General features: G+C 60.9%; 1 protein-coding gene across 1 annotated transcript in view; it reads right to left on the minus strand.

Annotated features, from left to right (window-relative positions):
- Positions 1–2613: 2613 nt before the first annotated feature.
- FAM131A (family with sequence similarity 131 member A) overlaps positions 2614–16302 on the minus strand; it is a 32127-nt gene continuing 18438 nt past the window's right edge. Inside the window, exons 2-5 of the mRNA XM_065411340.1 lie at positions 12311–12404; positions 11829–12011; positions 7061–7189; positions 2614–3107 (exon numbers count right to left, since the gene is read on the minus strand). Coding sequence (XP_065267412.1) covers positions 2614–3107; positions 7061–7189; positions 11829–12011; positions 12311–12380 — 876 coding nt within the window. The 5' untranslated portion in view covers positions 12381–12404. The remainder of the gene's footprint in view (positions 3108–7060; positions 7190–11828; positions 12012–12310; positions 12405–16302) is intronic.

Below are 16302 nucleotides of genomic sequence, written 5' to 3' on the forward strand. Positions count from 1 at the left end.
GGGAACAGGCTACAGTGTGTGGGTGTGGGGGGGATGGCCAGGCAATTTTGTGTGTGGGAGGGGGAAACAACCCACTGTGGCATGGGGACACAGGGCAGGCCATTGTGGGGGGGGGGAAGGTAACGACAAGCCATAGCTTGTTGGGGGTCGGGGGACACAAGCCATTGGGTGCATGGGGGAGGCCATGGGGGGAGGGAATGACAGGCCATTGTGTATGTGTGGGAGGGCGGAACAGGCCAGTGGGGGGGTGGGGGATGGGACAAGTTATAGCTTGTGGGGGGGAGGGGAACACAAGCCATTGGGTGCATGGGGAGGCCATAGCGTGGGGGGTGGGAAGAGTGGCCAGGCCAAACACACCAGGGCCTAGGACTGCCCATGGGTGCTGGGGCTCCCTAGGGCCCGAGGTTTGGCTGGAGCAGGAGGGGCAGGAGCTGTGGCTCACAGCTGCCCAAGGGAGCCCCCTTGCTTGGGGCCCTTCCCTGTCCCTGGGGATCGCTGCTGGGAGCAATGCAGGGCGAGCAGCGCCATCAGGACCCAGCCAGTCTTTCTCCAGCTGGCAGTGCCTGGGTGCTGCCCCTGCAGGTCATGGTCCAGACCCCCCCCCCCAGGGCACCCACACAGGCCCAGGGACGCTGCCCTCCCTTCCTAGCCAGCTCCCCATCATGGCCCTCCCTGTGAGCACCAGCTAGCAGCCAAGCAGGGCCCTTAAAGCTGCAGGATCCCTTAACCACAAACAAGCTCAGTTTGGAGGTGGCTGCCACGTTGTCCCCCCCACCCCACCTGGCTTTGCCCTTTCTCCCCAGGCTGTGGGCACATGCACAGTGCGGGGTCTCTGATGCCCAAGGTCTCCCAGGGTCACATGTGGCACCATTTAGCGCCTGAGTGAAGGAGCACAGAGGTGAGTCATCGCCTAGCCCAGCCCAGCCCGCCACCCCTCTGAAACATCAGGGGCTGGTGCCTGCTGGCTTGTTGGAGCTACAGTCTGAGGTGGGGCAGCAAATGCTGTGGGGCTGTCACAGCCACGAGAGCATGGGAGAACCTGCAGGGCGAGGCTGAGATCCCCCCAGGCCCAGCCCCGCCCGGCCCCTGCATTTCCACTGGGTTCCAGGCTCAGCATTCCCGAACCGTAAGGCGAAAAGCTGCAGACGCCGGGAGCCAGGCTGAGCCCCTCTGCCGGAGGGGCGGGGGCTCCCACCTCAGCGACCTGGTGCACTCACCACAGCTGGGACTTGGGTTTTGTGTCCCCCTGGCCCGTGGCAGGCGCCTGGCGCGTGTGCGCTCAGATCTGCATGTGCACCCCGGCGCTGCGCAGAGCTAGACCAAAGGGCTGCCGGGGCTGGATCGGGGGGGTCGGTTTGGGGCATGAGGCTTTGCACGAAATCCCAGGAGATTTCAGCCGCGGCCGACCCAGAAAACAGCCCATTTCGATCCAGCCCCCAACTCAGACCTGGCAGCAGGAGCAGAGGGTCAGTTCTCCGGGGCGGGAATGGGGGTTGTAAAATGCTGGGCACCCTCAATGGCACGCCGTGAACAGTGGTGGTGGGGGGGTGTCTGTGTGTGCCCATGCGTTTGTGTGCACACGTGTGGGAGCGCAGGTGCAGGCCCGTGTCTGTGCATGCAGAAAGTATCCCTGGGATCGGTCAGATTTACTCCAGCACGGGGAACATGAGCTCTCCCCACTGCCCAGCCCCACGCGGCAGCTCTGCGGAGGCCAAGCTGTCCAATGGGTAAGTTAGTACTTCATTGCCGAGGCTGGGCTGGTACCAGTCCCTGCACCCCGTCTCCCTGGAGCGTCCCCCAACATTCCCGGCCAGGGCCACACAGAGACAACATACAAAAATATAGAAAAAGATCTGCTCTCGCGCTCCCCCCAACTCAGCCCGTGCCCCCTCGTCCCACCCTCCCCCACTGCGGGGAGTCCCAGCAGAGACGGCGATTCCTGTCCGGCTCCGCCCCGACAAACCTGCTCTGCCCTCGGCCGTCTCCTTGACTCGGTCCACGATATAAAACCCAGTACGATAAAAGCAAAGAGCTGGTTTTGTGCCAAAGGGTTGAAAAACGACCTCTCAAGTCAAGTACAGAGCAGCCTAGCACACTGCACCTCGGCACCGGCTCTGAGCCGGGGCTTGGGGGGCCAGGGCAGGGGGTTAATCTGCGTTAGGAACAGACACGTGTTGCTTTAACAGCACTAGCCATGCCACCCGGACAGCGAAAGGCGCCTCCCCAGGGGTTCGGAGGCAGGGTGCAGGACATGCTCAGAGCCGTCCCAGATGGCGTCAGGTCCAGTCGGCTCCGATTCAGGGGTTTTTGTTTTCCCCAAAACACTCTCATGCAAAAAAACAGATGAGGGGAGAGAGAGAGAGAGAGACGCAGCAAGCAAATCCATCCGGCGGCCGGCCGCGAGGCCTCAGGCTTCAACAGTCTCCGCCAGTGGGGGTGCTGGATTTTCCTTCCACCATCCTCCCCTGCCCGGCTAAGGCTCACGCCATCCCCAGACAGGACTCGCCCACAAGGAGAACAGATGGTTCTGGGAACGGGGCCCGGAGAGGGGAGGGGGGTGTCACGGCGTGGGACAGAGATGGCAGGTGAAGCATGCCACAGACCAAGCCCAGTTCACTGCTCTTCAGCCTCCTCCTCCTCTTCCTCATCCAGTGACACCACCCCCGACGAGGCCACGTCGGAGACTTTCCTCCTGACCCCGCAGCTGTCCCCGTGCAGCTTGCACGCCGTGTGGTAGTCCTTGCAGGGCAGGCTGTCGTCCTCCGTGGGCGAGAGGCAGGACTCCGTGCAGGACATGGAGTACATGGAGTCCTGGCACTCCAGCTGTCCCAGGCTCCGGAAGGCACTTTCTCCAGTCTGAGGGAGCAGCTCCTCCCCTCCGGCCAGGGAGCCCAGCAGCTTGGCGGCCAGTTCGCCCGGCGAGCCCAGCTCCTTGAGCAGCAGCCCGTCCTCCAGGCTGCACAGACTGGAGCACAGGGTCTCCGGGGAGATGGTCTGGGAGGAGTCGCTCTCGGGCTCGCAGGAGCCCTGCCGGACGCTGAGCTGGCACAGGCGGCTGTGGAGGAGATCCTTCAGGAAGGAGCCGGGCGGCAGCTGGCCTGCAGCATCTGCAACACACAACGGGGGAACTGGCTTCAGCAGCACGGCTTCCCCCTCCCGGCCTGGCCTCCCTCTCTCCCCACAGCGCCACGGGCACTGGGGGGAGTATCCTGGCAGCTGGCTAGGCAGTGCCAGGCCTCCTGCATGCGCCCGAGGGGAGAAGTGGATTAAAGCGGGTCTTCCCCCCCACACACCTTGGCTGCTTCCCCCGGCCCTTTCGCTCCCCCTCCCCACATGGCCCCCAGGGAGGGATCTTTCTGTCCCACGCACTGTAGCCTCCTCTCCCATTAGCTTTAGAGACGCCCTCCCCTGCTCCAGCCTGGCTGCCTCTGTCTCTCAACCACAGCCGCCTGCAGCCCCTCTTGCAAACAGCTGAGAGGCGGTACCAGCTGCAGCCAAGCGGTGGGTGAGGGAGGGAGCTGCTGCCAAGACAGGAGCAGCGCATCATGCACCCAGGACATTGACCAGGCCAGCAGTCGCCCCGGACGGACGGGACTGCTGGCAGCTGTGGGCATCCAGCCAAGTAGCTGTGTCACTGGGAACATGAAGGGTGGAGAGCCAGGAAGTGACAGCATTACGGCTGACCCACGCCTGGACTGGGCTGGGCTGGACTCCCCCCACCCCGAGCAAGGCCTGGCCTTTGGAGATCCCACAATGGCTAGAATAACGCCACAGGCCCAGCCCCTGGGAAGCAACTTGTAGAAAAGGGTGACTCAAGGAAATGCAACAGAAACAAACGCATCCCAACGACCTGAGCATGGGCTAGAGGCAGGGCTGGGCCCCAGCCCCACGGGGCCCATGCCTTTCAGCCCCAGCGAATACTGCGCTCCTGGGCATCCTCTGACCTGAGCCAAAGCCCTGCTCTCCTGCAAGGACTAAGGTCCTGGTTCTGGGCAGTGCCCAACACGCTGGGTGCACAGTGCCTTGGGAAATTTGCCCCTGAGCATCCCCGTGCGAGCTGTGGGGCACAGCAGGAACCCTGGCCCTTTGCTGGGTGCCCCAGGGGAGCTGCAAATCCGAGCCTCCGCACGGAGGAGTATCCCGGCTCACTTGGCAAGAGGCCCTGCAGCTTCCCCAGCACAGAGACTCCCCTTCTCTTGCCCCTGTTGCCTCTGCCTGGCTCCCTCCACCGCTCTCCCCACCCCTCCGCATTGGCCCTGCACCCCAGTTTCGGCAGCTCAGTGATGCCTGGCTGGCCCCATGGAGAGGCAGCTTGGAAGGCCCCTTCGTGGGAGGCCATGTCCAGGAGCAAAGGGGCAGGTTGCAGCACTGGCTCTGACACGCACGTTCTGGGGGGCTGTGGGCCAGGTCACCCCACAGCAGCACTCTCAGAGCTCAGGGGTGCTGGCAGAGCTGTGTGTGGGGAGCTCAGGGGCTCTGGGGGTCGGGACTGAGGGGCACTGGGGGAGCTGTGTGTGGGGAGCTCAGGGGCTCTGGGGGTCGGGACTGAGGGACACTGGCGGAGCTGTGTGTGGGGAGCTCAGGGGCTCTGGGGGTCGGGACTGAGAGACACTGGCAGAGCTGTGGGGGGGGGGAGCTCAGGGGCTCTGGGGGTCGGGACTGAGGGGCACTGGGGGAGCTGTGTGTGGGGAGCTCAGGGGTTCTGGGGGTCGGGACTGAGGGGCACTGGGGGAGCTGTGTGTGGGGAGCTCAGGGGCTCTGGGGGTCGGGACTGAGGGGCACTGGCAGAGCTGTGTGTGGGGAGCTCAGGGGCTCTGGGGGTCAGGACTGAGGGGCTCTGGCAGAGCTGTGTGTGGGGAGCTCAGGGGTTCTGGGGGTCAGGACTGAGGGGCTCTGGCAGAGCTGGGGGGGGAGCTCAGGGGCTCTGGACTGAGGGGCACTGGGGGAGCTGTGTGTGGGGAGCTCAGGGGCTCTGGGGGTTGGGACTGAGGGGCACTGGGGGAGCTGTGTGTGGGGAGCTCAGGGGCTCTGGGGGTCAGGACTGAGGGGCACTGGCAGAGCTGGGGGGGGGAGCTCAGGGGCTCTGGGGGTCAGGACTGAGGGGCACTGGCAGAGCTGGGGGGGAGCTCAGGGGCTCTGGGGGTCAGGACTGAGGGGCACTGGCAGAGCTGTGTGTGGGGAGGCCCCTTTCCAGCCAGCGTTCGCAGGGCCCGCTCCCCAGCCATGCAACCCTCTCACCCTCCCTGCTCCTGAAAATCCAACCAGGGACTTGGTAAAAAAAATCCTTCTAAAGGTTTGATTCTAACACATGAATTTTGCACCGAGTTTGGACCTTGGGGCTGCAGCAGGAATCAGTGGGTCGCCCCCTGCCCCACAAGCCGCCTTCTGTTGAGGCTCAGAGCCCCAGCCCCCCGGGAGGGCTCAGTCCCTGCCAGGTCCCTCCCAGTGAATGCAGCACGTCAGTACTCCCAGGGGTTGGGGGCACGTTTCAGAGCGTGACGGGGGGATGGGCCCACGGGACCAATGCCCGTGGTGCCCCATGCCACGCCCACAAGGCTCCCATCCGCCAGCTCTTCCACTTTCCCTCTAATTACAGAAGAGCAATTAGACACTTCTCGGGATGGAGTGTGGGCAGATTATTGCTGACTGCCTTTGATATGCAAATTGCCCGAGATTAGTGGGCATCTAATGACTGTGAGAAAGCACCTTTGTTTGCAGGGAAGGACACGGATTACACGCCTGGAAAGGACACGTGCATCGGCCTCTCCTTCCTTTTTGTTTGCCACGGCAGGGGCTGATGTAGGGGACACGCCCTGGGGTCCCTCTCAGGCTGGCCCCCCACAGAGCCTCGGAAAGGGGGGAGCACTGGCATGCCCTGCGCTGCCCACTGAGACTTGGGCAGGTCCCCTAGGCTCACAAGAAGGGGAGAGGTGAGGTGCTGTGCCTGGTAGACGCGGGCGGTGGGGCAGAAGGCAGAGAGGAGTCAATGGCCGACTTGCAGCCTGGCCCAAGGTTTGCGGGGGGGGGCAGGGGCCCATGGATCTGCCCCAGGCTCGAATGAATGACCTGGAAAAGGGGGGAGCAGTGAGGCAGCTCAAGGGGCCGGGGACACACGTATCTAAAGCTGTAACCAAAGCTGCAGAAGGCTGCGAACGTCTTCCGGCCCTGGCGGAGCCAGGAGAGCGGGCAGCGCCCTGGTAGGGGACACGTAACGCTGGCGCTTTGGAAGGGGAACCACTCAGCACCGCCTGGCGCTCTCAGGGGAGGGACCCGGGCGTCGCCTGGCAGTTCAGTGAGCCCCTGCCCAATGCAGGGCAGCCGTCCATGAGGCAAGCCCGGGGTGCGGCTAGATGGGGCTCCTTCGGCCCCCAGCCCTGGGGCTGGGCTCCATGCCCACTGCCTGCATGCTTTTCTCCCTGCTCCCCATGGGCCAGTGCCCACCCAGCCCAGTCAGCCCAGCTCTCCCTGCTTCCTTCAGCTCCCGCTCACAAACACCCGCCCTCCGCAAGGCCGAGTCGAGTGGGAATGACCCACGCCACGCTCGCTCCGCCGCAGCTCGGCGCCATCACCCCTGCTTGCCTGCACAGTGCCGCGTGCGCCGAACAGAAGGGCTGGAGCCGCCAGCGGTACGGTGCGCCCTCCCTGGGAATGATGCGGTCAGCTCTGGGCACCGCACACCCAGCAGACCCTGGGGAGCCCCTGGCCTAGGAAACAGCAGGGGGCTGGGGGCTGAGTTGTGGAGATCTATCCCTGACTCTAGGCCTTGGGCTCCCTGCCTCAGTTTCCCCATCTCTGTAGAGGGGATATCTCTATTTAGTTACCTGCTGGCCAGGGGTCGGCCCCATGGTGTCTGGCACTAACCCACACAGATCTACTCAGTCCAGCTCGGTACCCAGGGACCCCACAGCCCCCCAGCTTCTCTCCCCTGCTCTGGCACATGACACAGGTGGGGAGCCCCTGCCCCACTGCCTGACATGCATGGAGCGTCCTGCTCCCCAGAGTCTGTGGGTGAGGGCCCCTGGGTCCCCACGGATGTGGGCAATGCCTCCTGCTCGCTCACCAGCTGGCTGGGTGCTGTTGGTGTTTGTCCCAAAGTCCTCGTCGTAGGATTCGTCGTTGGAGTCTTCCCCGTCCACGGAGGACCAGGCCTTCAGCTTGGCTTCGGCAATGGCAAACTGCTCGGCCACACCTGGGGAGGCAGGGAGGGAGACCAGTGAGCTCTCAGGAGGGGGAGCCGCTGGCCCCTCGCAGGTGCAAGGTAACACTGGGTGTCCCGTCCCAGCATGCGGGGCAGGGACCCCTCGGGGTGGGTACTGCTGCACCGGGAGAACCAAGGCTGAGCACCACATGCCATGGCCACTTAGCCACAGCCCGGGCTGGACTCCTGATCACTGGCTCATCAATCCCAGAGCGGGTGTGTAGGGAGCCCCGTCACCAGCACGGCCCAGAGCGGGGGGACCCTACATCACTGGCACGCCCTGCGCTGTCCACTGAAACCTGTGCAGGCGCTGGTCCCACCGGCCGCAACTCCGGATCCTCGTGTGTCACTCGGTCCCCTGGGCCCAGCCCTGTGCTAAGAGATGGCTTCCGGCATGCCCGGGCCCGGCAGAGCACCGGTGCTCCCCGCTGCTGGGAGAAGCCTCCTACCAAGGCAGGCTAGGGAGCCCACCGTGTGTCCCCCGATGGGAGAGCTGAACGAAGACCACAGGTGGTCCGGGAGCAAGACAGAGCACCCCTCTGTTCTCACTGGGGGCCTGACACTGCAGCCCACGTGGGGGCAGCTGGACCCAGGGGAACCAGTGGGAGCTGAACAGGCCCAGCACTTCACAGGGTGACTGGCCTGGTGGAATCAGAGGGGCAGAGAGGGCTCAGCACCAGGCAGGATTGTGGCCTTCAGTGGTGGGGACTCTGCACCAGGCAGGACTGGGCCTATTGGAGTCAGTGGGGGATCAGGCCCATCTCAGTCAGTGGGGCTGAGGGGGGCTCACCACTGTGCAGGATCGGGCCCATTGGAGTCAATGGGGGCTGCGGCGGGGCTCAGCGCAGGATCGGGCCCATCGGCGTCAATGGGGGCTCAGCACCACGCAGGATCAGGCCCGCTCTTTTTTAATTTTGCTTGTCAGCGAACAACAAACCCTGTTGTTAAGAGCAGCTTGTTTGGTTAATTCCGGGCTGCAGCTGCCGCCGTGCGTCACCTTCCCCCAGATGCCAGGGAGGGGGCAGCTCCCTGCTGGATGCTCCAGCTCTCCCGGGAACCAGCCTTAACTCTGCTGCTTCTGCCAGGCTCAAGGCTCTGCCACCACCCAGGGAATGCAGCTGAAGGCCTGGTCGGCCTCATGCAAAGCCCTGTCCACTGCCAGGAGAAATACCTAGGCTCCGCGGCGGGGGTGGGGACGGCTGGGGGAGCAGGGTCTTGGGTGCTGAGTCAGACCCAGGCTCAGGGGCTGGAGTGCCAGGTCAGACCCATAGACTAGGGTTACCATATTTAAAAAATAAAAAAAGAGGACACTCCACGGACCCCTGGCCCCGCCCCTTTCCCACCCCGGCCCGCCCTTTCCCCACCCCAACTCCGCCCCTTCCCCAAAGTCCCCGCCCTAACTCCGCCCCCTCCCCTGAGTGCCCCGCATTCCCCCTCCTCCCTCCCAGCCACGCGAAAAGGGCTGCCCGAGCGCTACCGGCTTCACGGTTTGCCGGGCAGCCCCCAAACCCTGCGCCCCCAGCTGGCGCTTGCCCAGCGCAGCTGGAGCCCGGGAGGGGAAGCGCCCAGCCGGGGGCGCAGGGTCTGGAGGCTGCCCGGCAAACCGTGAAGCCGGTAGCGCTCGGGCTTCGGGCAGCCCCCATGCCTCCGGACCCTGCGCCCCCGGCCGGGCACTTCCCCTCCCGCGCTCCGGCGGCTGCTGTGCTCCCTGAACTCCTGGGCTCTGTAAGCGCCGAGCTGCCCGAGCGCTACCGGCTTCGGGCAGCCCCCTTGCCTCTGGACCCTGCGCCCCCGGAGCCCGGGAGGGGAAGTGCCCGGCCGGGGGCGCAGGGTCCAGAGGCATGGGGGCTGCCCGAAGCCGGTGGCACTCGGGCAGCTCGGCGCTTACAGAGCCCAGGAGTCAGGGGAGGAGCACGGCAGCCCCCGGCGCCCGTTCTAAGGTAAGCCAGGGAGTATTTTTCCCGGACATGTTCGGCTTTTTGGAAATTCCCCCCGGATGGGGTTTGATTACCAAAAAGCCGGACCTGTCCGGGAAAAATTGGACATACGGTAACCCTACCATAGACGCAGGGTGAATCCGCAAACAGCAGCCAGTCCCTGATACTGCCCAGCAGCTATGAACATACCTACGCAGCCCCCACACAGCCCCCAAGGTGACTCCCTGCTCCCTCCAGCAGCCCTGTGCCCCTCGCCGGCCATGGGTGACCCCCGGAGCCAGCGGGGCCCACTGTAGGAATGTGCCTTCGACTCAGCGAGGGGGCTGGCTCAGCCTCCCGCCCTGGCCCTGCCACCAGGGCTCTGGGGAAGATTTGGGGCCCACATTGGCTACTTATGGCACTTCCTTCAGATCTTGTCTTTCTCCACAACTTAGGGTCCCCCTCCCCCCCAAGTCCAGCCCCACCTGCCTCCCTGCCTGCTGTTCTTTGCAATGCAGCCTGCACGGCAGCGAGGGGCTCGTTAAAATCTACCCTTCACCTGTCCCATGTGGGGTATACACCCTGGCCTCCATCCCGAGGGGGTGCCGCTCCTGCGGCCTCCTTCCCACAGCCAGCAGCTTCCTCAGCCCCACCTGCCTGTCTGCCTTCCCCACAGCCCCAGCGACTGCACTGAAGACCAGAGAGACCCCCACAGGGAGAGGTGCTAGGGAGAGACGAGGGAAAGACCACATTAGGAGGGGGAAGGGTGGTGATGGCACGAGGCTGGGGCTGTGGGTGGGGACGAAGCAGGGGGTGATTTACAGCAGCAAAGGCAAGGGCTGGAACGCGGCTCCGGCCCCGTCTAGTCTGTGTCTCGGCACCAGGCAGCAGCATGCTCTGGCCGTGCAGACGGACTCTGTGCCTGGACTTTTAAAGAGACCAGATCATTTGATAGCCACCAGGAACATTTCTCTAGAGAAGATCATTGGACATGCGAGCAAATGCCAGGCTGCCAGGGCAGGGAAGGCGATGGTGGGGGTTGGAAAGGAATGCTTCCCTCCCCCCACCATCAGCGTCTGCAGTGGAATGGAGGTCCTGGCTTGTTACCGAGTGGACTGAGGCTGGATTTGGCTAGGAGCGCAGGCTATCTGAGGTCTGTATAACTCGTGCATTGGCAGCCAGTCTCCCATGTAGCAGCAATGTGGGAAGGGCAGGGTAACTGTGTCTCCCTTACACTGGCTTGTGACCCCCAGGTTGAGAGTCCAGGGATTAGCAGAGCTCCTGGATGGGGCCCTTAATAAATGCAAAGGTTGCACCCCCCCATGCACACAATTGCACACCCCGATGCACCACACTGCACACCCATGTGCTGCCAGCCTGCTGAGGGGGTTCCCCTCCCTGCGAAGCGATAGGGTACTGGCTTCTCCCGCTGCCAGGGGCAGGCGGTTAGATGCTGTGCTAGACAATGAGCTGATCAGATCTGGCAACATGCATGTCCTTGTGCCCCCGCCCCCTCTTTCTGCCAGTGAATTCTGCAGCCCGCGGGGCTGGCTGGCTGCCTCGGTGACACTCACGTGACAGGGCTCCGCTAAGCAGGCACTTGCCTGTCCCGGGGCAGCGGTCAGGGTGGTACTGCGGGGCTGGGACGCTGGGCGGTCAGCTGAGATGGGTGGCACTCAGAGCTCGGCCCCTGCCTGACTGGGGCGGGTTAATGATTCCCTCTCTGGCTCCGCTCCCTCCTTCCCACTCGCTCAGTGACTCAGCTCCCAGCCTGGTGCTGCAGGGATCTCCAAGGACAGAGCCTGCCGGGCCCTGCCAGCTCAGAAGAGCCCGCCCAGGGGAGCAGAGAGCGATAACCAGGACACAGGCCCTTCCTCGCCTCCCTCCCTGGCAGGCCGGATCCCCTCCGGGCTGTGGCAAAACAGACCCACTTGCCAACAGTGCTGGGCAAAGAGCTGGCGAGCAAAGCCCACACGGGCGCTTGGGGTGAGCGCAGAGCCTTGGCTACTGTCTGTGCCATATGCAGACCCTGGCGGGGCGTGGGCACGCTCTCCATGTTGCCTTGCTGTGGCCTGGCTGCTGTGTCCATCCCAACAGCGTGTGTGGAGGCCTCACTGAGGCGTCAGGGCGAACCCCCACAGCGGGCAGAGGGGGTGCCCTACACGACAGCGCCGCCCTGCTGTCCCCTGTTCCCCGGCCGACCAGAACCCAGGTCTGAGCTGCAGGGATGGGCCAATGGGGATCGCTACCAGCAAGGGAGTGGCACCGAACGGCCGTGGGGGCGGAGCCGGTGGGAAGGGCGTGTCCCTCTCTACCACAGCAGGGGAGCGAGCCGTGCTCAGCCGGAGGCTAGGGGGCGCTGTTCAGAGCTCAGCCCCACCACCTCCAGGTTCTGCAGGGGGAGGGGACCACACCGGGGTGCTTCACAACGCCCCAATGAAGGGTAACTCCGCCCTCTCCCCCAACGGGGGTGTGTGTGTTAACCCCCCCTCTGCCCAAACCGAGAGTGGGGGCTTAGTCCTCGTTTCTCCTTCCCCCCATTTCTCTGCTGGGTCCCCCTGGGGAGCTCTGTGGGGCAGGGCCCCATTTCTTTGTGGTGGGCCTAGCAATAACCCTCCTGCCATTCCTCTAACTGGGGGGGAGCCTCCCCTCCATCGCCCTCTCAAGGGAGCCTCTTGGGGTCCATGCGCCTGGGCCCCTCGCACCGCTCCCACCTGCTGCGAATCTGGCCTCCTGCTCCCCTTCGCTCAGGTCCGAGTAGGAGTTGAAGGCGCTCTCCAGAGCCACCGGGGAGTCCGTGGGCTTGCACCAGCCTTTCCACTCGATGAGATGTGCCACCCTGCCCTGCGCCATGGCCGTGGGCTTGGTGACATGGTCCTTCACCACCTGCGAGATACCTGAACACACCGGGCAGCATCAGGGACTGCAGCAGGCAGGGCTCCGGGGGGGGGCTATGGAAACCCAGCACCCACCCATGTCACCCCCAATGGGACACCCCCACCCCCCAATGAGATATCCCTGGGGAACCCCCCCATGAGACACTCTCTGTCCCCATAAGCTCGTCCCACAGGTGACACAAACCCCAATGAGACATCCCCACCCCCACTCCAAATCCCATGAAACTCCCCTCTCCTAGTAGGATACCCCCCAATGGCAGACCCCTCCAAGACACGCACACGAGGCCCCCTGGTATTACCGTGCAGGGAGGACCGGGCGAGGGCAGCGATCTCCTGGATTGTGAGCGCTCGCCGGGACTTGGGTAACATTTCGACAGTGTCTTCAACATTTACCTTCAACACAGAAGAGAAGTAGGTAAGTCCCCGCCCCAGCACTCTGGGCACCTGCCGTTTGCTATCCCTTGAGACAGAGACCCCATATGGAGAGAGAGGGATAGAGCCATCAGTCAACACTCCCTGACTCAATTAACCCCTTTCCCCACAGAGGAACCCGAGTCCAGCTGCCTCGGAGTCTCCACCCTGAGTCCGGGACGGTGACCCTCTCTCTGTCTCCGGCCCCAATGCACTTTATCAGTTACAGTTTAAAGGCACTCGAGGGAAACGCAGACGGGGGCTTGAAAGACACACCCCATTCTCCCAAAATGTTTGGTACAGCCTGAAATCTCACTTGAAACATTAATACAGATTGGCTTGAACATGGCCCGGCCCATGTAGGCAAGAGATTATTCAGAGCGTCCTGATAGGTGCTCAAATATTTGCAGTGGCAATGGAGACCAGATAGACTGATGGCTCAAGACTCATTGACGTTCTGTAGGAACGATGTGCCTAAATGTTATTTTGCCTTTAAAAATCTATACTATATATTATAGGTGGAGCTGAAGTGATGTGTATAGTTAAGTTTACCTGACAGTTATCATTATAGGTCCCTGTTTTCAGCTGATTATAACTTGCCAAACTTTAACTGTTTGGGTTGAAATTTTCCATGGCAGGTGCCAACATGGAGAGCGTGCCCACGCCCCGCCAGGGTCTGCATATGGCACAGCAAATATATATTTCCAGCAAATATATATGCTGAATATATTTATATATTTTAAATTTTCAGCTAAAATGATTCAGCTATTTCCAAGAGCAAAGTTAAGAAAAAATATGTTGTTTTGCATTTGCTAAAAAATTTTCTTACAACTTGTTTTCTTTGGAAGCTCCAGCACCCCCATCCTTTGGAGCAGGGGGGTCACAACATTTGGCAGGGGCATCACCCTGGCGTCAGAGATGTGCCTTTTCTGTTTCCAGGCAAAACTGCCCAAATTTGACCAAGTTATACATCTCTGAACAAATCTGTGTGTACATGCTCAGTAGAGACTTGTTAGAGTTTGGCAACTAAATTCTCTGAAGATACTATCTGCACTGAGCATGCTCTATCCCCTCAGCTCCTAAGTACAGTAGAACGTCAGAGATACAAACACCAGACAACCACACACCACATTTGGAACGGGAGGTACACAATCAGGCAGCAGCAGAGACCAAAAAAAAGCAATTCAGTACAGTAACTCCTCACTTAACGTTGTAGTTCTGTTCCTGAAAAATGCGACTTTAAGCGAAACAATGTTAAACAAATCCAATTTCCCCATAAGAATGAATGTAAATGGGGGGGTTAGGTTCCACGGAATTTTTTTTTTTTTGCCATACAGTACAGTACTATAGTTGGGAGGTGCCCCCGCCTTACCCCACACAGGCACAGCCCACTGGCACTGGAGATAATGAGGCAGGTAAGGAGGCTGAAGGTGCTGTAGGCTAGGAGAAGCACGTTGCGCAGCAGCAGCGGCAGCTTCCCCTACTCTACAAGCACCAGGGGCGGGGGGCTCAACTCTTGGCCCGCCCACTCCGCCCCTTCCCCCAAGCCCCACCCTTAACCTGCCTCTTCTCCCCCCCCCTTTACTCCGCACGCCGCGTCCTCGCTTCTCCCCCCTCCCTCCCCTGCCTCCTGCCCACGGCAATCAGCTGGTTTGCAGCATTTGGGAGGCAGGGGAGGGAGAGGGAGCCTGCGCGCCGAGTCCTCGCTCCTCCCCCCTTCCTCCTGAATGCCGCGAGCCAGCTGATTGCCGTGGGGGGAGGAGGGGGAAGGTGCTGATCCGCGGGATCTGCCCGCAGGCGGGATGCGCAGTGCGAGGGGGCGTAGGGGAGCTGATAGGGGGGCTGCCAGCTGTGGACAAAGCAGACAGCAAAACGATGTTATAGCAAAGCATTGCACAACTTTAAATGGAGCATGTTCTGTAATTGAGCAGGGATGTAAGATAGAAACAACGTTAAGCGAGAGGACGTTAAGTGGGGAATTACTGTCCTGTATTAAACATAAACTACTAAAAAAACCCAAAGCAAAAACAGGACTTTTTTTCTGCATAGTAAAGTTTCAAAGCTACATTAAGTCAATGTTCAGCTGTAAACGTATGAACCAACCACCAAAACGTTTTGTTCAGTTACAAACATTTCAGAGTTACGAACAACCTCCATTCCCAAGGTGTTCGTAACTCCGAGGTTCTGCTGTATGACCAGACCATGATGCACGCACCATCCCCACAGAGCAACTGAGCATGCTCCAGCCAGGGGCTGCACTGCAGGGCCCGAGCAGAACTTTCCCTGCCATTGCTTCTCTCTGCTGGGGACACCACCGCAGTGCCAGGCCCCCGAACTGAGAGCAGGGAGGTTGTCTGTCCTATGCTCTCAGTGCTCCCCCAGCTGGCAGAGAGGAGATGGAGAAGGAGGAAGCAGCCGCAATGGAATACAGCGGGATGAAAAACAGATGGGAATGAGGGAGGGGTTTGCAGGAGCTGGAGGGTTGGATAGGAGCAGAGGGGAAAGGGAGAGGCTGGGGCCCTGGGTCAGAAGGGTCTAGTGAAAACTCCCCTACAGACTCTGGAATGGAACCAGGAGTCCTGAGTCTCCTTTGCTGTCTGAAAATAGCTATAAAACCCACCGGCAAAGCGTGTCTCATCCCGCCTCTAGTAGACAGAGGATAACAGCCTACTACTGCTACCAGTTACTCTGTGAGCATAAGTCATCACAGTCTGTGCTGTGGATCTAAAGGTCTGAACCCTGCTGATGTGTCCAGTTGGGGTCCGTATGTTTCCACATGATGGAATTTCTTTTCTTTTTCTTCTTCTTCAGATTTGTTTGTTTGTTTGTTTGCTTTTTATGTTAGGAAATTATGTTTAAAATGTTCAAAGAATAAGGTTGCAAAGGCAAGCACTCAGAAGCTAGGAAATGCCAGAATGTAGGTTACCTGTGCAACCTTAATTCGCCCCCCTCTTGTGCGTATGCATTATTCCCTGATTCACAGAGCAGAAGGCCAGAAGAGACCATTATAATCATCCAGTCTGGCACCCTGTGTAACGCAGACCGTAGGACTTCCCTGAATTAATTCCTGTTTGAATTAGTGTGTATCTTTGAGATAAACATCCAGTTTTAAAATTCCCAGTGATGGAGTCCCCCATGTCCCAGGGCAGGGCCGGCTTTAGGAAGTGCGGGGCCCAATTCAAATAGAGATGACTTACCCGGCGGCGCTCCAGGTCTTCGCTCTGAGTCTTCCGCGGCACTGAAGGACCCGCCGCCGAAGTGCCGCCGAAGACCCAGAGTGCCGCCAGGTGAGTAAAAATTAAAAAGGCGCCTAAGTTAGGCACTCTTCTTTAGGGCGCGGGGCCCTCTTAGGCGTGGGGCCCGATTCAGGGGAATCGGCCTAAAGCCGGCCCTGTCCCAGGGTAAATTGTACCAATGGTCAATTACACTCACTGTTACACATTTGTGCCTTAATTCCAGTCAGAATTTGCCTACCTTCAACTTCCAGCCATTGGATCTTGTTATAGATGAATAGATTGCAAGGCCAGAAGAGACCTTTGTGATCCTCCAGTCCGACCCCCTGTATCATACAGGCCAGAGAACTGCCCCAAAATAATTCCTAGAGAATATCTTTTAGAAAAACATCCAATAGCGATTCAACAATTGTCAGGGATGGAGAATCTGCCACGGCCCTTGGTCAGTTGTTCCAATGGTTAATTCAGGGCTGCCCAGAGGGGGGGGGGCAAGTGGGGCAATTTGCCCCAGGCCCCGGGCTCCACAGGGGCCCCCACGAGAATGTCGGAGGCTCCCCCCCGCCTCCGCCTTCACCTTCCCCCATCCCCTGGCGCCTCAGCGTACCACGTCCAGGAGCGGCCCTGGACAGCGCTGCAGCAGCGTGGCT

Source organism: Emys orbicularis, chromosome 9 (assembly GCF_028017835.1).
Source record: "Emys orbicularis isolate rEmyOrb1 chromosome 9, rEmyOrb1.hap1, whole genome shotgun sequence".
Taxonomy (NCBI): domain Eukaryota; kingdom Metazoa; phylum Chordata; order Testudines; family Emydidae; genus Emys; species Emys orbicularis.